Source organism: Saccopteryx bilineata, chromosome 2 (assembly GCF_036850765.1).
Source record: "Saccopteryx bilineata isolate mSacBil1 chromosome 2, mSacBil1_pri_phased_curated, whole genome shotgun sequence".
Taxonomy (NCBI): domain Eukaryota; kingdom Metazoa; phylum Chordata; class Mammalia; order Chiroptera; family Emballonuridae; genus Saccopteryx; species Saccopteryx bilineata.
In genome coordinates, this window is record NC_089491.1 from 346,775,930 (window position 1) to 346,802,829 (window position 26,900).

Here is a 26,900-nt window from a genome sequence, read left to right on the forward strand (position 1 = left end):
TTTAATTCCCGGCCAGGGCACACAGGAGAAGTACCCATCTGCTTCTCCACCCCTCCCCCTCTCCTTCCTCTCTGTCTCTCTCTTCCCCTCCTGCAGCCAACGCTCCATTGGAGCAAAGTTGGCCTGGGTGCTGAGGATGGCTCTGTGGCCTCTGCCTCAGGCACTAGAATGGCTCTGGTTGCAACAGAGCAACGCCCCAGATAGGCAGAGCAAAGCCCCCTGGTGGGCGTGCCGGGTGGATCCCGGTCGGGCGCATGCGGGAGTCTGTTTCCCCGTTTCCAACTTCAGAAAAATACAAAAAACAAACAAACAAAAAAAAGACCAGATTCCCTCCTGTTACATCCGTCTAAGACTCACTCTTTTTTCTTTTTTTTCTTTTTCTGAAGCTGGAAACGGGGAGAGACAGACAGACTCCCGCATGCGCCTGACCGAGATCCACCCGGCACGCCCACCAGCGGCGGACGCTCTGCCCACCAGGGGGCCATGCTCTGCCCCTCCGGGACGTCGCTCTGCCGAGACCAGAGCCACTCTAGCGCCTGGGGCAGAGGCCAAGGAGCCATCCCCAGCGCCCAGGCCATCTTTGCTCCAATGGAACCTTGGCTGTGGGAGGGGAAGAGAGAGACAGAGAGGAAGGGGGGGGTGGAGAAGCAAATGGGCACTTCTCCTATGTGCCCTGGCTGGGAATCGAACCCGGGTCCCCCGCACGCCAGGCCGACGCTCTACTGCTGAGCCAACCGGCCAGGGCCTAAAACTCACTCTTGACGCTTGTCTCGGTCACGTGATACATTTATCCGTCCCACCCTCAAGGCTGGTCCCTGAAAATATTTTGACATTAAACCAGTCAGTGGCCTAAAAAAGGTTTGGGACCACTGTACCACATGATATACAGCAATTCTTTCATCAGCAAGTAGCATTACCCAGTTCTCCAGGCCCAGAACAACAGGTAGCAAACTCTGAAACTATCAAAAATGACCCCTCTTACCAATAGGCATAACTGAGAAACAAATTTCAGAAAAAATGTTTACCTAATCTAACATATCAATCATTACAACTTTCCATTATGTTATGTATACATTCCTATTTATAGCATCTTAGAATTAATAAAACATGGTTTATCCAAGTCAGCTATAAATAGCTATCTCAAAAAAAATCTAATGTAAGGGTTTCTAAATATCATCTGATCTAGTTATTGAGAGACGGTCAATGCAATAAAATTCTAGGGATATAAAATAGAGTACCAATGGTCTGTTCAAAGTTTATACCAAAAAAGGACTCCTTGTTTACATAAAACATGCTACAATAGCAAAAAATATTTTAATGCTGAGATAAGCAACAAGCACATCAAAACTGATTATGTTAATGAGGTAACAAATGAGTTTCGATCCAGGGCTAGAAGACAACAGGGGTGAAAGGGCACTAGGCTGGCCAGGAAGCCAGTCAAAAGCTCAGAGAATGGAGTGCTTCCAAAGACCGGGACAGGAAACTGGCTGTCACAGACAGGAGAGAGTTCTCAGTAAAGAATTAAAAAGGCCTGACCAAGTGGTGGCGCAGTGGATAGAGCGTCAGACTGGGATGTGGAGGACCCAGGTTCGAGACCCCCCAAGGTCAGCAGCTTGAGCACGGGCTCATCTGGTTTGAGCAGGGCTCACCAGCTTGAGCCCAAGGTCACTGGCTCAAGCAAGGGGTCACTCAGTCTGCTATAGCCCCCAGGTCAAGGCACATATGAGAAATCAATCAATGAACAACTAAGGAGCCACAACTAAGAATTGATGTTTCTCATCTCTCTCCCTTCCTATCTGTCCCTCTCTCTGACTCTCTCTGTCTCTGCCACAAAAAAAAAAAAAAGAAAAAAAAAAGAAAGAAAAAGACAAGGCCTGGCTGGCTGGCTCAGTGGTAGAGCATCAGCCTGGCATGTGGAAGTCCCAGGTTCAATTCTAGTCAGGGCACACAGGAGAAGTGCCCATCTGCTTCTCCACCCTTCCCTCTCTCCTTTCTCTCTCTCTCTCTCTCTTTTCCCCTCCCGCAGTCAAGGCTCCACTGGAGCAAAGTTGGCCCCGGGTGCTGAGGACAGCTCCATGGCCTCTACCTCAGGTGCTAGAATGGCTCCAGCCGCAAAGGAGAAACACCCTAAATGGGCAGAGCATCGTCCTCTGGTGGGCATGCCCGGTGGATCCCATTCAGGCGCATGTGGGAGTCTGTCTGTCTGCCTCCCCTGCTTCTCACTTTGAAAAAAATACAAAAATAAATAGGATAGATAGAATTAAAGACAGTAATCATAAACACTAGCACTCTGAAATCCATATTAAGGGACACTAAAGTAAACTAAAGTAAGGATATTCTGCATCGTAGGCCACTGAACAGGGACTCTAAACAGAATTTTAGAAAAAGAATTCTGATAAACAGCAAGGACTGGCTAAGTCTGACATGAGGTCAGGGCAGCTATTTCAAGTGACAGGTGCCCGGAGCTGGGCCGTGCAGATAGGGGGAATCACCCAGGAGAAGACCCTGAGACTTATAGGGGCTTTCTGGTAGTAGAGAGCAGGAAAGATGAAGAAAGGAGAAATTTCCCCCAAATCCCAAAATAACAAATTTAGGACAATTGCACAGTTCTTACCTTTGACATAGAGAGAAAAGGGAAATTAGGAGAAAAAGTACACATGGAATATAAAGTGAAAATTTTCATTTTAATGTTCTGGTCTATTTGGATTCAAGCTTGTGTACAGCTGAAGAGTCCAGCTTTCTCTGCGTCTCACTTGCACAAATCTCATTTAAACTGGGAATGTTTGTATTGATGGATATAAGGCAAGATTAAGTGGCATGGTTTTTTCATCTTCCCAATTATATCCATATAATCTTGTCCTCAAAACATAGCCTAGCATAACAGTCTGCCTAATCTGCTTTAATCAGTGTCCAGCCAAACCCACGGATGGCTCATAAATCCTGTATCTGGGCAACTTAAAACAATATTCTTTCAGCATTTCAATCTGTGAAAATATGAAACTTCTCACAATAGGATTCTTAAACTAAACGTTTTTGAAATAAAGCCCTGAACGCACAAATCTATGCAACTGCGAGAAGAACACAAAGCATGCCTTTAACCCTGCACTGTAAAGCCTTTACGTTATTAAAGACAGTTCTCTCAAGCAAGCTCACCAAAGCCCTCCAGCCATGTTATACTGCCCTTACTATTTTATATCTCAAGTAATAAACTATATTTTTACAGAACACAGGTTGAGAACGCACAGTCCTCTCTCTTCCATCCTCCTTCACCTCCTTCTGTCAAGAACTAAAAACACTAGCATTTCATTACAAAGCCACTGAAGCTACCAGGCTAGTGTCATCTGTGGCAATGTGCTTGTGTTTTATAAACCCTGAGTATATTCCACAGTATACACTATCGTTTAATAGCGTGCTGCCTAAAATTGTTTAAATAAGTTCTCTATTAACAAAACTTCAGTCAGACTGACCTATGACAGACTTAAGAACTATAAATTTCATATTTTAAATGTTTTTAATCCCAGGTATGGTTTCCATTAAAGACTATTTTAACTACAAAGAACTAGGAAAAGAGCAATACTGTAAAGGATTAAAATACATATATAAAGCCTGACCTGTGGGGGCACAGTGGATAGAGCATCGACCTGGAATGCTGAGGTCACCAGTATGAAACCCTGGGCTTGCAGGGCACACATGAGAAGCAACTACTACGAGTTGATGCTTCCCACTCCCCATCCCCTTTCACTCTCTCTCCTCTCTGAAATCAATAAATAACATCAAAAGAAAATATACATGCCTCTATATTAAATGTGTGTGTGTGTGTGTGTGGGTGGGTGGGTGGGTGTGTGTGTGTGGTGTGTGGGTGTGTGTGTGCGTGTGTGTGCGTGTGTGTAAAAAGCCATCACTCTAAGTTCCACCATTTCGATAGCTTTTTCACTCATACTGACTCACCTTCATGAGAAAATCATCGATGCTGTTTATTTCAAACAGTGATTATCAAATAAGCAGAAGATGCATGCGTTACGTACCATGAAGTTCTGCTGCAGGGGAGACCACGAATACATTATGGGCACCGAGGCAACCGCGTTCAGAGTCTTTAGTGGAATGACTTGTGTCGGAAAATCTAGGTCACTGGTCACCGAACACTAGGACAGAATAAAATGACTCATAAGAGTAAGACAACCTGACGCAGTAGCAATCGTATTTAAATAATTTTTAAAAGGAAACTTTTACAATTTTTAATTACCGTCTTTACCTAAAATAAAATAGTAAAGTGCATAAAAAAATCAAAAAGGATTCTCTCCTCTCCTACTTGCTTCAGATTTTGCAAGTTTATAAAGCCCTCCATCCCTTCCCATACTTACCAATCAAAAACTGTATTTGTATTAGATTCAGATTAACAGCTCAGAATGTCTTCCATCCCTCAACGACATAGATACTAATAAGAGATACCAAATGTGCCACTTCAATCTTAATGAAAATATGAAGACTTGCTAGGTTAACACTTATCTTTATCTTTCCTTTTAAACAACCAAGATGACATTTGCTCAACTATCAGGTGATACACAAACATTAAAGGGTTAAACACATCTGATTTCAATCACAACAAATGGATTCAAATAGAGTCTGTAAAGTGTAATTTCTAAACTTAATAATAATAGCTAATGTTAAAAGCCCTTTCTACATGCTGGGCGCTCCCTTCCACACATCACGTGTCTGGTCCTATTCAGTCCTCATCACAATGCTGTACGATGGGGGCTGTCCTGAGCCTCCACCTTTCAGGGGAGAGAATAAAAGAAAGGATAAGTAACTGGCCCAAAGTCACATAGAGCTAGAATCTGAATCCAGAAAGTCTGGCCCGGGAGCCCCAGCATATCTTGCCATGATACCAAATCTCTCTAATGTTTAAGTGCCTCTGCCTCCTTGAAATACCGTATTTCATCCAATCCACGATGACATCGATTCCAAGGCATTCCTCCTTCCCTTCTGCTTCACTAAGAAACAACTTTCCAAGTGAGCTGTAACATGATGCTTTCTTATCACAGTGATTCTAAAATGCATGACTCTTTCAGGTGTTAAAATGATAATAAGTCTGCATCTTTGATTCTATGAAATACGGTAAAATTGTGCCCAAATAACCATAGCACGTTCCATCCTATCTAGGAATCCAGCTTTCCCTAAAGGGCACCGTCACACAATTATCAGGTCTCCAGAGCTTCTCAAAAATACCCTGGAGACACATTCATAATCTGTAATCAATGAAAACAGAGCAAAAAAAAAAAAAAAAAAAAACTGAAGTGGTAAAATAAAGCAAAAAATTACATATACAGACAACTATTAAACATTTAATTTTTATTTAAGAGGTCTTTAAAATATCAGTTCTAGATATGGTGACATCAGAGTGGACATCATTGGCACAGGCCACACCAGGCCCTCAGCATTTCATCAGGCCAGGGGTAACCTGGCAACGGCCACAGTCACAGTCTCTGCAGCACAAAAATAGCTTCTTCCTTGGTGGAAGGGAAGGTTTAAAGATGGAGTAGTCAGAACTGTGACAGTGACTACCCATTAATTTGCTTTCCAAAGGGCAAAGATAAAGATAATAATTATAACTATAAAGTATATTTATTCATAGCTCAAATAAATAACGTGTGAACAGTTCACCAATGCTCCAGAACCCACAAACTTTCCCGGTTCCACTCTTTAGTCTGATACAGTTCTTCATCCATCCGTCCAATAATCCACTAACAACAGTTAACATTTATTGAGCACGTACTATGTTGCAGGCACTGTGCTAAGTGCTTTACAGACACTTTCTTAACCACTCTTGTCTCAGCCTTTAGCTTCATAACTTCACAAATGAGAGGGCACTGAGGTTCAGGGTTCAGTAACTGGCTTGTCAACAAGGCAGTCAACTGCCGCCCAGGACGGAGACCAAAGCCTGACGGCAACACCCCAGGGCATCGCCCTGGCACAGCCGTGAGGTGGGTGCTCCATCCCCCCCCCAGCGCCCCTCTTCCTGCCTCGGCCACGTCTGCCTTCCCTCCTGAGAAGGAATACTTAACCCGGTAACTTTGGGGCAAGTATTATACACTGTCCAGTGATTTCAAGTACAAAATAATTCTCAAACCTTTCAAAACAATTACAGCCTTTTATTTTTATTTTATACTTAGTAGGGGTAATTAATTCTGTGATTCCAATTCTAAAGATGAGCCCCCTAAAAAGCCCAAGGGGGTGCAATGGAGTAGGCTGCCTCTCCAATTCTGCCCTATTTGCCCACTTTAACATCTAAATCCAAGGTCACACTCCAGGTCAGAAAGCCGAATGTTCTATTCATCTACGAAGTGGGAGGGACACTGGCTTTGCTTTATCTGTGTGCTCTAGCCGCACAGAAAATGCTCTGGGCTTTCGAATGAGGCCAGCTGAGTTTTCCTGTGGACAGAGAGGACTGACTAAAGCACAGAAATCAGATGGCAAAGGCTGAATCCTCAGGGTGACCTCCGCCCACACTGCCACAATCCCAGGAGCCACCCTCTCGATACGAACCCTATGAGCACCACCGCACGCTCTGGACGCGGCGGAGGCCAAGTGTGGCTTCACCTCTGTCTCACTCCCATACTCAGCACAGTGTCTCAAAAAAGAGTAGGCACTCAAAAAATGTTTCTGAATATAGACTACATTTGCTGACTCTCCCAATGGAGACTTCAGCTGCAAATTTCTCTTGATAGCTCAGAAAGTATATACTTAGAAAACTAAAGGTCTACACTGCCTCATGGTCTACCTGGTTACCTCCAGAACCCTATCCCATTCTTTAACTATCGACCTTAACTAATAACCATATTCCTTTCATTTTTGAAATAATATTCAAATGCAAATGCATTTGTCGATAAAAACAAGTTTGGGAATTCTTATTTATTGACTTATAGGAAAATTAACTCAAAAATCCCAGTTACTTACCAGTAACGTTTTTTCTTTGAAAATGTATCATCCTTGACAGGTGAGACAAGTAAGCCGCCTAACACTCAGTACTGAAGGGCTGACCTCACGGGTCTCCCCAGCGTTTTACCTCATCAGTCACATGTCCTGGGCTCAGGAGCTCACTAGGACACCTATGCCAACAAAGTCAATTCTCTAATTCTAGTTCCAACCTGAGGATCACAAGAGTAAGTTATCATAGATGACTAATCATCAGTGATAAAGAAAAAACTACATTCGTTATCAAGGGTGCTACATTTTCAGAGAAGCACAGCTTACTGGTAATAACCAGGTTCCTCTGAGGATGGATGGACTTACATCAACCAGCTGGTACCACAGGCGGCTGTGTGGCTGGACCACTGGGAGCTGGAGAGGGAAGTCAAGCCAAAAATAGCAGTTGTAGGAGGACACAACCAAACTGAGACTCTTGGCAGAAGGCTGGCTCCAAGTAAAAACTGGGTTATGGAAAATCGTGGAGGGAAGAGCAGGTGAGGGGCCTGCAGGGAAGGGAGAGAAATTAACACACCTACTATGTGCCAAGCACTGTGCGAGACTCTACCCAAGTTACCTCGTTTAAAACTCACCATGACCCTGTGAGGCAGTATGGCTCCCACCTTACAGAGGGACAACCCAAAGGACAGCTGCCACAGCCATCCAGTCTCTGAACAGGCTTTAGAAGGGTTAAGTCCCACTTCCGCATAGCAGGGGGGAAATACAGTTAGTTAGCCACGTTAACAATATTCTTGGATACTAGTTGGTCCATTTGCTTCACATCAGAGACAATGAACTGTTGATATTGTCTAACATCCTTTAGCATTTCCAAGTACAACAACAATAAGGAACTGTCTCACACCTGACGTGCAGGAAAGAAGGGGTCAGAAGCATCAGCTGCCCCCAACTCTAGAGAAAGCTGAGCATGTTTCCTGAAACTACACATATTCTTCAAGATCAGAGTAAAGAAAAAAAAAAAAAAAAAAGATCAGAGTCAAGACAATACACTCAACTTTTACATTTGCTATGACAGTATATGGAACTTAACTTCAAGCTGCTTCTACATGAAGGAAGTACTAGAGATCAAGTTAAGAGAAGCTTGGTAATAAGTGACTCCTAACCAGGTTAGGAAGATGACTAGAAGGTGATACAAGGAGACGAGTGGCTCTAGCAGGAGAGTTTCAGAAATAAAAATGCAAAAAAGACATCCAGACTGACACGGGTGTGTTTAATACAAGCAGCTAATCAAGGGTGCTGGCGCTAAGGAATGAAGACGAGCTCGTCCCAGCCTGTAAGTTATTTGTTTTGCTGTTAAGCACTTACGTGCAGAGCCATGGGGACTGGCGGGCCCCAGCAACACAGGGCTCTCGCATCCAAGTTGACATCAGCGTAAGAGAAAAGAGGCGTCCTGTGAGCATCGGCTCTTACCCTTCTCAGGGGAAAGGCCACATGCAGCATTTAACATAGAACAAAAGACATTTGGAATACCACCTCAGGAAATTTAGACCCTGAAAGCTCTTCTGGCACCCTAGCTTCAGACACGTGATCTGAATGAAAGACCATACATATGTACCTAAACTTAGTGAATACATTAACTTAAAACCCAGTGTACTCTGGGTCAGAAGGGGGCTGTTGGGATAAATCACCTTCTCATAATCTTAAATTGCTAAATTACTAGAGATCAGAGACAGAACAATAGTCACAGGACGTGAGCTGGTGTAACTACAAAAATATCAACAAAGGACAAGAAGCTGGGAACAAAGCCATATTCATCCATTACATGAAAACACCAGTACCTAATTCAAGAATAGTCCAGTGAGACCTGGTAGCTCAGCTGCTTAGAGCCCTGTCCAGACACGTCAAGGTTGCAGGTTCCTGGTCAGAGCACATACAGCAATCAACCAATGAATGCATAGTTACATGGAACAACAAATGCTGTTTTTATCTCTCTAAAAAATAATTTAATATTATTTTTTAAAAGAATCTCATTTTTAAAAAGCTATTTTAGAAGATACTAAAAAAGAAGAGACTATCCTGTGAATGGAAAATAAGACTATTTCTAGCTTTGTGGAAAACCAAATAAACAAAAGAACACACAAAAACTAAGAAACAAAACAAAAATGATCATACAAGTCCCGGTTTCCATGAGCTGTGGCAACACTACTGCCACACAGTCTCGCTCCTGCGAGTGGACATGGGGCCGAGCGCCACAGGGCAACGGAGGCCCCATGGAAGGCACAAAGCAAGAAGCACCTAGCAAGGTCTCTGCAAAGAAACCTGGAGTCCCCCTGCTCAGGTGACCACCAATCAGGTTGATCTTTGCAAAATACATTCATTCATAACTGCTCTGCAATTATTCACAGATTATTTTGTAAATAGTGTTGAAACCGCTATAAAGCTAAATAGCAAAAATTTAAAAACCAAATTCCCCGCTTACTACACCTAAGGAAATTCCTGATGGTGATAATAAAAATAGAACCAAAAGTAAAGATGGACAGATATGTAGTTTATCCTCTTAAAGTGGAGATTTTTTAGGCCTTTAAGAAATGCAGAAATCAAAAGAAGAAATTTAATTACACAAACATTTAAAGTTTCTGCATAACCAAAATATACCAGAGACAACATCAAAATGGGGGTAAGGAGGAGATCTGCAAAACAGACAATCAAACACTAACATTTATAATATATAAGAAGTCCTTAAACAATCTCTTTTAAAAATTCAACCTAATTTTAAAAGATCCATGAGCATAATAACCCAATTCATAAAAGAAATAGGAACAACAGGTACTCAACCTCACTGAATAATTAAACAAAAGGCGCCTGACCAGGTGGTGGCACGGTGGACAGACTGAGCCTGGGACGCAGAGGACCCAGGTTCAAAACCCCAAGGTCACCGGCTTGAGCATGGGATCATAGACATGACCCCATGGTTGCTGGCTTGAGAAGCAATCACTGGCTTGGCTGCAGCCCCCCACCTCCGGTCAAGGCACATGAGAAAGCAATCAATGAAAAAGTAAGTTCCGCCTGACCAGGCGGTGGCACAGTGGATAGAGCGTTGGACTGGGATGCGGAAGACCCAGGTTCGAGACCCCGAGGTCACCAGCTTGAGCGCGGGCTCATCTGGTTTGAGCAAAAAGCTCGCCAGCTTGAGCCCAAGGTCGCTGGCTCAAGCAAGAGGTTACTTGGTCTGCTGAAGTCCCACGGTCAAGGCATGTATGAGAAAGCAATCAATGAACAACTAAGTTGTTGCAATGCACAATGAAAAACTAATGATTGATGCTTCTCATCTCTCCATTCCTGTCTATCCCTGTCTCTCTCTCTCTGTCTCTGTAAAGAAGGGAAAAAAAAAAAAAAAAGGTAAGTTCCCGCAACAAAGATTTGATGTTTCTCATCTCTCTCCCTTCCTGCCTGTCTGTCTCTATCTGTCCCTCCCCATCAAAAAAAAAAAAAAAAGGCAAAGGAACACACTGTAATAATTTTTTACCTATTGCACTGACAAAGATAAAAAAAATAATATTTTATGTTGGGAATGTAAACAGACACTTCCATAAATAGTTGGTAAATGTAAAGGTGAACCCTTTGGGGGACATTTGGTAATCACTATTAAAATTTTAAATATGCATATCATCTTGACCTAGTTATTCTATTTTTAGGAGCTTTCCCTACAAAATTAGTCAAAAGATGCAAAGAGACACATGAAGGATATTCACTGAAACACTAACTGCAAAAGTAAAAAAACCTAAACATCCATCAATTAAGAATAGGGCAATTAATTGTAGTTTATCTCTAATGCTCAATACTACACAGTCTTAAAGCGACTGAGAGCTGGGACAGGGCTTGGCAGCAGCGGCCCAAAAGGACAGGCATGTTTCCTCTGGGAGTAACTTTTCAAAATAAAATCTGTATTATCATTATTTTTAATGCGCTATCACATACAGAACTGTCAAAGAATAAAAGTCACAGGGATAGCAGCACAGGGACTTTTGCCTTATTTTATGTACGTATTTCTGTGTTAGGTGAATTTTTACAATTACCATTTTGCAATGACCTTTTATTAATTTATTCATTTTGAGAGAGAGAGAAGAGGTGAAGAAGGAACAAGAATCATCAACTCCCATATGTGCCTTGACCAGGCAAGCCCAGGGTTTCAAACCGGCAACCTCAGCATTTCCGGTTGACGCTTTATCCACTGCGCCACCACAGGTCAAGCCTGCAATGACCTTTTAATTGGACAGATGAAAATCAGGAACTTCACTGACACAACAGCTGATCTAAAACTGTCACATCTGTTGCCAAGGTAGCTCATGAAATCTGCCCAAACCTCCCAAAATGGTACAAATGATACTCTTGTAAAACCTAGTAACAGAATCCTAAGCAGTGAATTTAGGTAAATCTATGTTATCAAGCTAAATTGTAAGCGTTCTAGGTCTAATAAAATGTTATTTCTTCAGAGCAATAAACATTACCACTGCACAGAGACAAGCATTTTTTTTGGCTTTGGCTCATTCTGTTTTCTTTTAAAATACCTGTCAAAATTGCATTTTGGGAAAAGACAATCTTTGTAACCTTCAATTTAATAATTTTAAACACAGCCCTGACCGGATAGCTCCGCTGGTTAGAGCACCATACTGAAGCACGGAAGTTGCCAAATTGATCCCAACTTAGGGCACATACAGGAGCAGATTGATGTTCCTCTCTCTCTCTCTCACGCTCCCTTTCTCTCTGGCTAAAATCAGTAAAAAAAAAAATTACACAAACTATACACACAGCATTCTAGGAGAAAAACAGCAAATTAAATGCAACTTCTGCTTGTTTATTAGTTGCACAAAATAAACATATTTTTAAGAGTTCATAGTCTTAAGTTTAAAATATAAACTCAAACACTCTAAGAGACCTTTCTTTTTCATTAAATGACCCTTTGAAAAGCTTAAAATGCTTTTACTGGATTTGTTCCCTTTCAAAAGAAAAAAACACCTTCACCGTGGCCATTTAAGAAATGCTCCATCTATGTTAGCCAGAAGAAAGCCAGAAAGGAAAGGCAGGCTGTGGTGATTTGAAAAACTACATACATGGCAGAAGTTAATATAAGACTAAATTCTCCAAGTATTAATAAATACCAGCAAATGGTTAAGAGAGGTAAAGAGCAGCCTAGAGCAACTCAGAAACAAGTTCCTTCAGGAACCAAGAAAGGATGGACATGTTCAAACTGAAAGTCAAAGCAGACACTTGGAAGAGACATTTATTTCTGACATGAGAAAAGCGACCTCACTCCCTCCCATATTATCTGCTCAAAGGACTCAGAAGACTCTAGACCCATTGATCCTGTAACCCTGCAATTTACAAAGGAAAGAAAGCATGTTAGTGTGTTGAAAGCTAAGAGTGTACTTAGGTAAAGAGCACTAAATTATACATGGGGTACTCGAACATATTTTTTTTTTCTCTGTAAATTTATTTACAATTAACCTAGGAAAGTGCATTAGCATATCGATAAATAATGTCATCAAATGCTTACATATAAATACGTTTCTTCTCCTTCAACAAAAGTCCAAATTGTAAACATATAAAAGAACTTACACATTCTGTTATTTTGATAGAAGTCTCTAAATTTACAAATTTCAAATGACAGGTGATGAACTTAAAATCATTTCAGGTATCTCTATCCTGACCTGTGGTAGCGCAGTGGCTAAAGTGTCAACCTGGAAACACTGACCTGTGGTAGTGCAGTGGCTAAAGTGTCAACCTGGAAACACTGAGGTCACCAGTTTGAAACCCTGGGCTTGCCTGGTCAAGGCACATATGGGAGTTGATGATTCCTGCTCCCCCCCTTCTCTCTCTCCTCTCTAAAATGAATAAATTTAAAAAGAATCATTTCAGGTATCTCTAGAAGAGCACACCTTATATACTAAAAGAGTCCAAAAGACATTCAACTATTCAAGAATATGAAGATGGGGAGGCTTTTCAGATGCTGCTTCTGTATCAAGCATGCTAAAGAAGCCCTATGTTTCAACATACATAAAATACTCTCACCCTTTTCATTAGTAAATAAGATAGAATTCTCATAAGAACATACTCTCCTGGGAATCTAAAAATGCCTATTGGCAGGATATTTTTAAATTAGGAAACCAATCCTACCACATGTCCAGAAGAGAGACATAATTTGAGCAAGCCTCTTTCAAGTCATAATATGTGTAGGTCATAAAAGCTTGCTATGAAGAGTCAATGAATGCCTTGCTGCTTTTAAGCAAGAAATGGACAAATGTATAATAAGAAATGCACTAGTAAAAAAAAAAAAAAAAAAGAAATGCACTAGTAAGGACTATAAGAATAATTCTTAAATCAGTTTCTTCATTAGAATTGGGAAAATGGACACAGTGAAGAGTATGACTATGACATGCAGACTTACAGAAGACAAAGAAAAGTGATGTAGAAACAACTTTCTGATGAACAGCCCCTAGTATGACAATAAGGCATACATCCCATGGCCTGTATGTATCACTCAGTGAAATTTTTAAGCCTGTTAAAAAGATTAGTCAAAGAACAAAAGAAATAAAAATAAAATATATATAGTCACTGTCTTTAAGAAATCAGAAATATTTTTTAAAAGAAATAGAAAAATAGACATTTTGTATTAAGATTCTATATGTAACACTGATTAAGGTTCTATAACCTCGAACCAAAAGAGGTACCAAAAAGTGTCTTTTTTTTTTTTTGTATTTTTCTGAAGTTGAAAACGGGGAGGCAGTCAGACAGACTCCCGCATGTGCCGGACCAGGATCTACCCAGCATGCCCACCAGGGGGTGATCCTCTGCCCATTTGGGCGTTGCTCTGCCGCAATCAGAGCCATTCTAGCGCCTCAGGCAGAGGCCACAGAGCCATCCTCAGCGCCCGGGCCAACTTTGCTCCAGTGGAGCCTTGGCTGCGGGAGGGGAAGAGAGAGACAGAGAGGAAGGAGAGGGGGAGGGGTGGAGAAGCAGATGGGCGCTTCTCCTGTGTGCCCTGGCCAGGAATCAAACCCGGGACTCCCACACGCTAGGCTGACGCTCTACCACTGAGCTAACCGGCCAGGGCCCAAAAAGTGTCTTAAATACACACACTAAAATAACAACATGTGACAGATGTGGTCTCTAGGCTCTCCTGCGAGCTCCTTGATCTGAAGTCATCTTCTATAGCAGTCACCTCATCAGATCAGAAAGTCAACTGGCTAGACATTCTTTACTAAAGTAACTTGATAAAATCAGTCGCTTTAAAACTGAGTGTTTGCCTGACCTGTGGTGGAGCAGTGGATAAAGCGTCAACCTGGAAATGCTGAGGTCGCAGGTTCGAAACCCTAGGCTAGCCTGGTCAAGGCACATATGGGAGTTGATGCTTCCTGCTCCTCCCCCCTTCTCTCTCTCTGTCTCTCCTCTCTCTGTCTCTCCCTCTCCTCTGTTAAAAAAATAAAAACAAAACTGAGTGTTAAAAAGAGAGGTTAAAAAATTAAAAAAAAAAAAAAAAAACCTGAGTATTAACTTCAGGTACAAAAGAAAAGAAAGTACAAGACGCTCAAAAACTTAAAAAACTGAAAATTGTCACTGAATCATCATCATACTACAAAGAATTTAAACTAAAGACAGGACTTATAAAGGATCAGTCTATAAAAATGAGCAGTTCAATGAAACAATGTTACACCAGCACTTCCAAACGTTAAAAGCCATGGACTAGGCATTTGGATCAACACCGTAGCCCAAACCCTGCCAAGACTGCTACTAGGAAAGTCTGTGAAACAGGCCTTCATTGACCTCCTGCTTCTGCTTTAGACTCCAACTTCTAGAACATAGAAAAGCAATCAATATATAGCTAGAAAGGCTCAAACTGAAGAAAATAATAACATATATAGTCATCTGAAAAGGCAATTAGACAGAGATCATTCGGATTCTTACCAGCCCTAAGATTTTATTATTTATTGTGATAACACCAAAAAGCTTATCAATAAACTGTAGAAAACTTCAGCCTCCAAAAGTCAAGGGATGGTGGTTTGATAGGGGTGGGAATGAGGGGAGTAAAAGAAGCACCATCTGAAGCAGGTCAGTTATCAAGAGCAGCTCACAGACCGACAGGCCTGACTAGGCCAGAGTCCCACACTCCAGAAACCGGGATCTGAAGTTGGGGTCAATCTCCCTCTCTTCTCTATTTTGTGAAAATGGTGTTTCTCAACCTGCATGGGGTACTCAGTTTAGAAAAAAATGCCACAAAAATGCTACTTTCTCCTCACAGTTTCTCATATAAACTCACAATAGATACCTTTACACACAATGACTTTTACTTCCATTTGATAAAACTAAAAGAAACTTTCAATTAGAAAATATTCATTTGAATATATTGTACTCTTAAAGGTCAAAAATTATATGATGAACAACTCAAGTTGTACGTAAATAATGAACTTTACTAACTTTTTGATGTTTCTAAGCGCAGCGAACCCTCTGGGCCTACATCAGATCATTAGAGCAAGTGCACAGACACAACTCTGTAAGGCTGTTTCCTCCTTCCTGCAGAAAAGGAAGGCACGAGGCAACCACCACCACGACTAAAAGAAATACTGTGTGCACAGTGCCAGAAACTATTGCTGTTTTTTTCCACTAATTTAAATTATAAATTGGGTTTGTTTGGGGGTTTTTTTGCATTTTTCTGAAGCTGGAAACAGGAAGAGACAGTCAGACAGACTCCCGCATGCGCCCGACCGGGATCCACCCGGCACGCCCACCATGGGGCGAAGCTCTGCCCACCAGGGGGCGATGCTCTGCCCATCCTGGGCGTCGCCATGTTGCGACCAGAGCCACTCTAGCGCCTGAGGCAGAGGCCACAGAGCCATCCCCAGGGCCCGGGCCATCTTTGCTCCAATGGAGCTTGGCTGCGGGAGGGGAAGAGAGAGACAGAGAGGAAGGCGCGGGGGAGGGGTGGAGAAGCAAATGGGAGCTTCTCCTGTGTGCCCTGGCCGGGAATCGAACCCGGGTCCTCCACACGCTAGGCCGAGGCTCTACCGCTGAGCCAACCAGCCAGGGCTTAAATTGGGCTTTTAATAGTATTTTGAGATCTGTAATGGATGGCCAAAAGTATTTCATGTGTTTCTACTTTATTTCTTCAAATTTCTAAGATTTATCCCTTCAGGAAGGGAAAAAAGCAAGGCTTTTCTGTCACCTCAAAACTTTCAAGAGGTCACCAGACACAACTTTCAAAACGAGCCCCAAGCTCCACCCTTCAGGAGTGCTCTGACCAGCAGGGAAGGAATCCCTCTGGCCCTATGCACATTAATAGTCCCAGAGCGGCCCTGCCCTGGGGGTGGGGGCCGGCAGGTGTCAAGAGCACAGCATACATATTCATACAACTGCAAGTCAGAGCTTCAAAGAGCAGTCACCTGACAAAATGTATCAATGGCCAAGAACCAATCCAAGTCCAGCATGACCATCAGGTCCACCAGCCCACACAGTCGCCACCAGCCTCATGCCGGCAGTGCACACCAGGCCACTGTGACTGCGCTGACAAGCCTCTGAAGCCAGTCAGGCACAGGCATCATATAATAGCAAACGGTGCTTGATGACCACAAAACTGTATTAAAAATGGCTCCTCACTGAAACATTTTAGATACAATTCCTTTGTTTAGAGAGATGCTCAGGTAAATAATCATCTACCACATGGGGCCACCTAAGGCCCAAATCCCCTTCTTCCCTATCTGCTTGCAACCCAGTCCGACAGCGTTCCACATCCTATGTTTTCCTATAGGACACAGGTGCTTAAACAGAAGCGCTTTGCCCAACCCTACTGTGACCAGTGCTCCCTCTTCGAGCTTCCCCATTTTCTTCCATCCTGTTGCTACTTGTATTCCTGTGTGTTCCTTAATCATCAAATCAACCACAGATTTATTACCTTCCTTTGCAAACAAGATTTCTAACATCTCATTCATTCGGAAATGCTATTGAAAAGGAAATTCCAAGTTCTCAACATTGAATTTAAAAATTCTTACAGAAAAAGCCTTAGAATTTAAACAAAAAGTTTCTTAGTCTATGAACATGAATGAAAGGGAGACATTTCTTACAGTATAGCTAATTCATATCAATGGGGGAAAAATACAACTGAGTCAAAAAGCCTTGCTCTAAATAGTGATCTGATGAGGACATGAAAGAGTATTTAATTTGAACGAATTTTTAATCAACGTCTCATAAAAATCTAGGAATCTTAGGAGTGATAAAAATATGTCAACTATAGAGCCCCGTTATAGGTATTAGTGTTACGTCAAGCAGTCATTAACTTACATATTAAAATGAAATGGCAATAAAAAAGATGGACACCCTGAAGTCAGTGACTTCCTCAATAAACAGCCAACGTCCCAACAGCAAAAACCAGAATGCACTGATAGTCACTCAGCGCGTGAGTTAACCAACCTCCCTGGTCCCGCGCAATGAGCTCACAGAAGTCAGGATGTGCACGGGCTGGATCCTTCGCTGTTTCCATTCTTGGTTTAAAATCTCCGTTCTTTCCACAATTTTCTGACGATTGGAACTAAACATACTCTTTTTAAAAAAATGAAGGAAAGGAGAAAAGAAATTGTCCATTGTTAGAACATTTGTAGTCTCTCCAACAGCAGGTTAAAATCTAGTGATTTCTCAAAAATATCAGAAACATTTATAATACACTGTGGTTTCCCATATTTAAGTGGTACAAAAACACCACACCTATTATTTTATTGCAAATGGAAGAGGAACAGGAAATTATTTCCATCTTTTGTTAACTTTGTATTAAAAAAAAAACTTACAATGACTTTAAAAACAGAAAACCATGAAACCCTGCGTACTTTGAGTCCCAAGTCTGCACATGCAACGCAGAGGTACACAAAAGACAGGGAATGCCAAGGAGGCTGAAAACTTTCATCACAATTGTGCATAGTACAATTTTTATGTTAAGACAGATCAAGGACCTGAGCTTCCAAGTCTCCATTCCTCATACTAAATGAAAGCCGTGTTTATATTATGGCCTTGACCCAAAGTGTGTCCTTTCCAATTAGCACTTATCTCTAAGGAGTAATCTTCCACTGGACATGCATCTTCACAAAAGACAAAGTGATACCTTCACTTCATCGGCTCGCCTGAACCTCTTGAGCTGTCGCAGCCGCATGTACTCTGATTTCACACGCTTCCGCCAACACACTGGTCCCTTCTCAGACTTCTTCCCAGTCTGGCCCATGATTATTCTAAAAGCAATGGTCTCATATTAAAATCACTCATCTCACCAGCCTGAATGCGATCACTTGAGTTTTAATCCCCAGCAAACTAAACAGCAAAAGAAGTAATATATAATTACACTGTTGACATTTATAGAAGGAAGGGTGCTCATTTGATCTGAATGGTTAAATCCTTAAAACATTTCATTCAAAGTACTATAAAGTTTTACTTAATACAACCATTTTTTAAAAGATTTTATTTATTGATTCTAGAGGGGAGAGGGAAAAAGGTGGGGTGGGGTGGTGGTTGTAAGGTTGAAGGTCATTGCTTCTCATAAGTGCCTTGACCAGGCAAGCATGTGGTTTTGAAGAGGCGGCCTCAGCATCCCAGGTGGATGCTATACCCATTACGTCACCATAGGCCAGGCTACTTAATGCAACTTTTAAAAGATATTTTTATTTACAAAGATTCCCCACTCCTAGAGAGCAGCCAGTCATCTTACAGAAATACAATCCCATTACAGGAAATAAGCATAGTAGACATAACAAGCTAGTTTTTAATCTACGAGATCACACTGTGGAGCAAAAACATGCAGAATGAATGTATCCTAAGTTTTCATCGTTACATTAGAGTGAAATATGACTAATATTAACTTAAAATGACAAATCCAAAACTGTAAAATTTATATACAGCACTAAAAGTAGAAACAGTACAATATACAATAAACGTACAAGTTAAAGCATTCCCCCTCCACATACTGTAAACCATGGTTCTCACCTTAAACACAGTGACAAGAGTCTGGATTTGTGCCTCCCGTGCCACTTTTGCTCACGAGGGGTTCTCTGCCAGCAAGGGAAAAAGGAATGCGGCAAAAGCAAGTAGATCTCCTGCCTTATCATCAACCGCAGGCCCTGGGGGCCAATCACATTAGACTGTGGGACAACCTACGGTTCACCAAGTCTGTCTCTTTCATACTGCAGAATCCCCGCTCTGAGTCTGAGTAAGTGTCCCCTTCTGGAACATTTTCTTCTCGAACTATTAAAACCATACCTGTATCTTCAAAAGATTAACACATTTCCCCGTCACAGATGGTGCAAAGGTGCCACATCAAGCAGTCCGGCTTTATTTCTCTAAGAGCAGTGGAAAGCCCGAGTGTTTCAGGGGAGAGTTCCGTCTTGGGAAGGCCAGCTGCCCTGCCATGCAGGAGCAGCAGGGAACATCCAAAGGTGAGGCCGGGGCAGACTGCGCTGCAGGACAATCTCCAGACAAGAAGGACAGCAGCTCTACCACCCCACCGTAACAGGAGGGAAAGGACTTCAGAAGTTACTCGGGAGCAAGCCTGACAAGTTATATGTGAAAGAAGAGGATTTTCTGGCTTGAACAACAGCGTAGCGTTTCCTTTACCCACCTATGTACATACAACCTTTGGGCACAGAAAAAACTGCCTCCTAAGAAGACTCAAAGAAAGAGCCCAGGAACTGGGGGTAGCTTTCTATAGAATACACAACCTCCAAACAGTGACAAAGAACACAAACGGAGGGTTATTCAGAACTGAAAGAGGGGCAAAGAATGCATGTAATAAGTGACAGTATGACCCAGGCAATGAATATATACACAGAACTTGACCCTTTAGGGCTGATGTCCTAACTAAGAAGGCAAAAAAAGGGGGAGGGGGAAGGGAAGGGAAGGGAAAGGAAGGAGAGGGAGAGGAGGGGAGGGGAGGGGAGGGGAGGGGAGGGGAGGGGAGGGGAGGGGAGGGGAGGGGAGGGGAGGGGAGGGGAGGGGAGGGGAGGGGAGGGGAGGGGAGGAGAGGGGAGGGGAGGGGAGGGGAGGGGAGGGGAGGGGAGGGGAGGGGAGGGGAGGAAGGAAGACACATTACAATATGAGACACATATGCAAGAGGAGTAAGGTTGGACAGACTGGACAGCAGAGGGATGGAAGGAAAGGTGACAATTCAGCCTACAGAGTTGAAATTAAGCCCTGGCCAGGTAACTCAGTTGGCTGGGGCATCTCCCTGATACACCAAGATTGCAGGTTCAAACCCCAATAGTGGCACATGCAAGGGTCAACCAATGAATACATAAATGGATGAAAGAACTCTCTCTCTCTCTCTCTACCCACTTCCCTGTCTCTCTATCTAAAATCAAATTAATTTAAAAAAAGAGTTGAGATGGAATTTCAAAAGGCCAAGAAAGAATGGGCCTGGCCGGTTGGCTCAGTAGTAGAGCGTCGGCCTGGCGTGCAGGAGTCCCAGGTTCGATTCCCGGCCAGGGCACACAGGAGAAGCGCCCATCTGCTTCTCCACCCCTCCCCCTCTCCTTCCTCTCTCTCTCTCTTTCCCGCAGCCAAGGCTCACTGGAGCAAAGTTTGCCAGGGCGCTGAGGATGGCTCTGTGGCCTCTGCCTCAGGCGCTAGGATGGCTCTGGATGCAACAGAGCGATGCCCCAGAGGGGCAGAGCATCGCCCCCTGGTGGGCGTGCCGGGTGGATCCCGGTCGGGCGCATGCGGGAGTCTGTCTGACTGCCTCCCCATTTCCAGCTTTAGAAAAATGCAAAAAAAAATTTAATTAATTAAAAAAAAAAAAAAAAAAGGAAGGGCCTAACCTGTGGTGGCGCAGTGGATAAAGCGTCGACCTGGAAATGCTGAGGTCGCCGGTTCAAAACCCTGGGCTTGCCTGGTCAAGGCACATATGGGAGTTGATGCTTCCAGCTCCTCTCCCCTGTCTCTCTCTCTCCATCTCTCTCTCCTCTCTAAAATGAATAAATAAATAAATAAAAATTAAAAAAAAAACTTTAAAAAATAAAAAAATAAAAAAAAAGGAAGGAATGGAAGGGACCCCCAGGTATGCGCAGACACAGCTGCCGACGGGGCAGTGCAGACAGAGAGCCCACCGGCAGACCCTGCCAACAAAGGTGCACACCAGACTTGGGGAAGACTCCAAAATATTAGGACTGAAGAAATAAGAACAAAGAAATTCCAGAATTTGCGATAAAAAGCAATTGAATGAGGTCAGAGGTAGGAGCATTCCTTGTGACAAGGTTAGAACCATGGCACTGCCTGTGGGTGCTGAAGTGGGTCAAAGGTAACAGCCCTCAGAATGGAGAAGACTGCACTTCCAGGGAGTCTCTGAGGCCAAGCTGGAAGTCAGAGGGAAGAAAAAAGCTGGGAAGCTGTAAAGTAGGGAAAAAAGACACCCAAGTTAGAAACTGGAGCTTCATCTAAAAAGTAACTTTGTAGCAATTGTTTACTTTCAAATCTGCCAGTTAATTTGGAAGCTCTAGTAAGTTTATGCAAATTATTTTAGGCATTTAGCATTTCAAAGGCCTTGGAACTAAAAAGAAATCTGGGCCCTAGCCAGTTAGCTCAGTCCGTTAGAGTGTCCTCCCAAAAATACCAAGGTTGCAGGTTCAATTCCCTGTCAGGGCACATACAAGAAGCAACCAGTGGACAAAGTGGCACAAGAAATGAAATGTGTTTCTCTTGCTCTCTCTTTAAAATCAATCAATAGCCTGACCTGTGGTGGCGCAGTGGATAAAATGTCGACCTGGAAATGCTGAGGTCGCCGGTTCGAAACCCTGGGCTTGCCTGGTCAAGGCACATATGGGAGTTGATGCTTCCAGCTCCTCCCCCCTTCTCTCTCTCTCTGTCTCTCTCTCCCTCTCTCTGTCCTCTCTAAAAAGGAATAAATAAAAAATTTTAAAAAAAAAAGACATTAAAATCAATCAATAAAAAAGAAAGTAAGTGCCTGACCAGGCAGTGGCGCAGTGGATAGAGCGTCGGACTGGGATGTGGAGGACCCAGGTTCGAGACCCTGAGGTCGCCAGCTTGAGCGCAAGCTCATCTGGTTTGAGCAAGGCTCACCAGCTTGAGCCCAAGATCGCTGGCTCGAGCAAGGGGTCACTTGGTCTTCTGTAGACCCCTGGTCAAGGCACATATGAGAAATCAATCAATGAACAACTAAGGAACCACAATGAAGAATTGATGTTTCTCATCTCTCCCTTCCTGTCTGTCCCTATCTGCCTCTCTGTCTCTCCCACACACACACACACACACACACAAAAAGTAAGTTGCTACTGCCTTAAAGACAATCCCATTCAAATAACAGGGATAACACCACCTCCCTCAAAGCTGGTTGAGCAGACTCACCCAGCTCTATGCCTACTGTGTGTAAACTTTCACACGCAGACTCCCCTCGGACTCAACTCAGGTTTCTGGTTCTGTTTTCTACTATACCATGGCCAAGTATTAAGATACAGCTCCAAATATTCGTGTATCAGCAGAAAAAAGAAACTTTTATTAAAATGAATGACCACTAAATGGATGGGAATTTGTGAATATACCCAATTTTTAACTTTCTCAATCACAAGATCTATTTCATAGGTAGAATGGCACTACAAAAAACTCATACGACTTTTAGCTAGAATTTGAAAACACCTCTTACTCAAAACAGATTACAGTGTAGTTTAAGTCACTGAAACAAGATTCTACCTGTATTCAGGGAAACCAAAACAATAGTTAGGCTTTCATTCAAAAGACAAGTAGATTACAGCAGGGGACCATCAAAACCTTAATATAAATACAATGTGGTCAAGCCTTACAAAATTGGAAATATAGTTAAGGAAAGTTATATAGTCCAGAGTGTATTTTATTTATCAAACCGAACACAAACAGAGAATTAAGACAGAGGAGAGATCAAAGGGACCAGAGGAAAACAGAACAGAGGGAAAGGGAATGGTAGGATGGAATAAAGGCTAAAGGGAAGGGAGGAGGGCACTATAGGAAAGGGGGTAAGAGAGACGTTAAGAGGAATACGGGGGAGGGGGAATGCATTCGGGGCAACACTAGAATCTATGTAAACACAATAAATTTAAATAAATTTAAAAAATAAAAAATAAACCAAACCCACTATCCTGAGCACCACACCCTTGTAACCTAGCTTTGTCCCACTAGAGCAGACTCGGTTGGTTCTGCTGCCCCCCTGGGAATTTCCCACCACTTCTCTGAGGACCATCACCTCCAGGAGGAAGCCTGGGGTCCCCACCTAGCTGAGGCCCATCACTCCCTGCAGAGCTACCAGTACAGGGTTGGACATATGACCAGAAGTAGTCCAGTCACAGTGAGAGTCTCAGGAGGGTCCCTACAACTTGAGGGCCAGAATGCTCACTTTCCCACTGAGACAGTGAACCTGGAAACGTGTCCCTGAGAATGGCTGGAAGCCAATCTGCCACCACAAGAGAAGAGCGGGCAAAGAGAGCCATCAACAGAAAAAGGAAAAACGCCCAGAGCCAAGAAAGGGAGCCTAGTCCCGGCGCTGGGTCCTGGAGCAGACATGCTCTGCCAAGCCAACTCGAGCACCTGTCAGTCAGGTGAGCCAAGAAATTCCCTATTTTCACTGAAACCAGTTTGGTGAGCTTTTCTGCCACAAGAAATACAGAAGGGGTCTGAGATATACTTAGTGTTGAGAGTGTGCACACACTAATCCTGTGTGGACAGAAGATGGGCTCTCATGTCAACATCATGACAAGTAGCAGTTACATGTGTGGGCGGCTCTACTCCCCACGTAAGGAGCTTCTTCCACACTCCCAGGTTTCTACAGCCCCAAGGATGCGGTCAAGACACACCCTGCCACTTCTTGGGTAACAGGGCCACACAGAACCAGGAATCAGCATTCTTCTCTATGCTGTGCCGTCCAGCCCTGGTCCACTTGTGAGACCCTTTACCTACGATAACATTCCTGCCCCTCCTTACTCAGTTGCCAATGACTGAGAACATTTTTTGAAGTTCCCTGGGCCTTGTTCAGTGCCCTTGATCCCTTTCTTTAAAGGTTCTGCATTCCTAAAGATTTGCCAAATCCAGATATTAGCCATCTAGTTAGTCTTGCTGAGTCCCGTCGTTTCTACTTATCGGAAGAAAACAAGTAATAAATTACCCTTTCCAACTAAATTAACAGCATTCACTTTCTCTTAACTGAATACCATACCAAGTAAGGTCAAATCCAGACTCAACGAAATTTAAATATGCAATTGCAATATTTTTTATGTCCCTTTCAGACTAAAATGTCTTTTTACTTCACAGCAAGACTGCCATAAAATTGCCTATTTTGAAAAATTACCAGTCTTCAATAGTGCTTTTAATGTTTAAAATTCGTTGAGGACATCTGTTAGCCTCACTTAACAATTTCACTTACTTTTTAAGCTAAAATCCATTCCTTTAATAAACTCAAAAGTAAACTAGTGGTAAATAGATTTTGTAGGTACAGATAAAGAGAACATAAAGGTAACCTACACGGACACAGAGCTGGAACTACTGGTGAGGGAGAAAAATTACCTGGGAGAAGTAGATCTTACGCCAGAGGGAAAACACAGAACACCCACACCCCCATAAGCAAGCAAGGACTTTGAGAGGCAGATGTAAGGGCCACGGCACTCCACCCTGTACTCAGTCAGGACTCAACAAGAGAGCAGACCTCAAAAAGCTACAAGGATTCCCAGGCCGGGCGGGTGGGGTTCTAGCTCAGCAGGGAAGGTACCATCACGATGAATAATATGGGACAGATAATGTGGAAGCAGCACTCCCCATTCCAAACTCGGTTCAACAATAAATAAGTTGGCATTTGTCCTATTAAATTCTAGGTCCTACCTACAGTCTTAAACAAAAGGCAAGAGCACGGACTCTAAAACTCAGCCCACCTGTGTTCAGACCCCCATTCTCTCATGTGCTAGCTGTTCATAAACTTGGCCAAGTTATGAAACATCCTTATGCCTCTCTCCCCTCATGAAAAAGAGATTAACACAAGTATCTACCTCATAGTGGTGTTATGAGAAGCAAATTTATATAAGCTGCATAAGACAGTGCCATAGATTGGCTATGAAATACACAAATAGCAAAGGAGTAAGATCAGAAATTACAACATTCACATAAAAAAAATTGAGACAATAATCCAGTGTGAAAAGTCATTTTTAAAATGACAGACTGTATGCAAGTAAGAACAAAGCAGAATGTCAAGGGGTCTCAGGAAGGCATACAGAGTTGACAGTAAATCTATCTGTATCGGAACTCTATGATAACCCATGAAACGGGGTGAGGGGAGAAGCCTGCCCTATGCAACTCGGCAAATCTGTGTTCTGACTGCATAGAGGAAAGCTAAAGATAAAAAGAATGAGCCACGGGCGCTGGGGATGGCTCCTTGGCCTCTGCCCCAGGCGCTAGAGTGGCTCTGGTCCAGACGGAGCAACGCCCCGGAGGAGCAGAGCATCGCCCCCTGGTGGGCAGAGCGTCGCCCCATGGTGGGCGTGCCAGGTGGATCCTGGTCCGGCGTATGCGGGAGTCTGTCTGACTGTCTCTCGCCGTTTCCAGCTTCAGAGAAATACCGGAAAAAAAAAAAAAAAAAAAAAAAAGAATGGGCCAGCCTGACCAGGCGGTGGCGCAGTGGGTAGAGCGACGGACTGGAATGCAGAGGACCCAGGTTCGAGACCCTGAGGTTGCCAGCTTGAGCACGGGCTCATCTAGTTTGAGCAAAAAGCTCACCAGCTTGGACCCAAGTCTCTGGCTCCAGCAAGGGGTTACTCGGTCTGCTGAAGGCCCACGGTCAAGGCACGTATGAGAAAGCAATCAATGAACAACTAAGATGTCGCAACGCACAACGAAAAACTAATAATTGATGCTTCTCATCTCTACATTCCTGTCTGTCCCTGTCTATCCCTCTCTCTGAATCTCTCTCTCTCTGTAAAAAAAATAAATAAAATAAAATAAAAAAGAATGGGCCAAGCCTGACCTGTGGTGGCGCAGTGGATAAAGCGTCGACCTGGAACACTGAGGTCGCCGGTTCGAAACCTTGGGCTTGCCTGGTCAAGGCACATACGGGAGTTGATGCTTCCTGCTCCTCCCCCTGCTCTCTCTCTCTCTCTCTCTCTCTCTCTCACTCCTCTCTCTCTAAAAAAAATCAATAAATAAAATATTAAAAAAAAAAAAAAAAGAATGGGCCATAGCCTGACCAGGTGGTAGCACAGTGGACAGAGCATCGGACTGGGATGCAGAGGACCCAGGTTCGAAACACCGAGGTCGCCGGCTTGAGCACAACAAGATCATACTTGAGCCCAAAGGTCTCTGGCTTGAGCAAGGGATCACTGGCTAGGCTGGAGCCCCAAGTCAAGGCACATATGAGAAAGCAATCAATGAACAACTAAGGTGCCACAATGAAGAACTGATGCTTCTCATCTCTCTCCCTTCCTGTCTGTCCCTATCTGTCCCTCTCTCTGTCTCTATCAAAAAAAATTTAAGCCCTGGCCGGTTGGTTCAGCGGTGGAGCGTTGGCCTGGCGCGCGGGGGACCTGGGTTCGATTCCCGGCCAGGGCACATGGGAGAGGCGCCCATTTGCTTCTCCACCCCCCCCTTCCTCTCTGTCTCTCTCTTCCCCTCCCGCAGCCGAGGCTCCATTGGAGCAAACATGGCCCGGGCTCTGGGGATGGCTCCTTGGCCTCTGCCCCAGGTGCTAGAGTGGCTCTGGTCGAGGCAGAGCATCGCCCCCTGGTGGGCAGAGCGTCGCCCCTGGTGGGCGTGCTGGGTGGATCCCGGTCGGGCGCATGCGGGAGTCTGTCTGTCTCTCCCCGTTTCCAGCTTCAGAAAAATACAAAAAAAAAAAAAAAAAAAGGATTAAAAAAAATTTAAAAACCCACAAAAAAAGGTACATAAATACTACATAATTCAGTTGGTAAACTCCTCACAGTGGTTCCGATTACAAATAA

The 26,900-nt window shown here is 43.5% G+C and overlaps 1 protein-coding gene across 8 annotated transcripts in view; it reads right to left on the reverse strand.

The window, feature by feature from the left end:
• Positions 1 to 26,900, reverse strand: part of EZH2 (enhancer of zeste 2 polycomb repressive complex 2 subunit) — a 70,060-nt gene that overhangs the window by 16,472 nt on the left and 26,688 nt on the right. For 2 of the 8 annotated variants that reach the window (XM_066262535.1, XM_066262528.1), the window contains exons 1-4: positions 18,062 to 18,184; positions 17,380 to 17,508; positions 7,291 to 7,469; positions 4,026 to 4,142 (exon numbers count right to left, since the gene is read on the reverse strand). In XM_066262535.1, coding sequence (XP_066118632.1) covers positions 4,026 to 4,142; positions 7,291 to 7,469; positions 17,380 to 17,449 — 366 coding nt within the window. In that variant the 5' untranslated portion in view covers positions 17,450 to 17,508; positions 18,062 to 18,184. Of the gene's footprint in view, positions 1 to 4,025; positions 4,143 to 7,290; positions 7,470 to 17,379; positions 17,509 to 18,061; positions 18,186 to 18,933; positions 18,988 to 26,900 lie in introns of those variants that run through there. The other 6 variants (XM_066262536.1, XM_066262534.1, XM_066262529.1 and 3 more) reach the window with 4 other exon arrangements.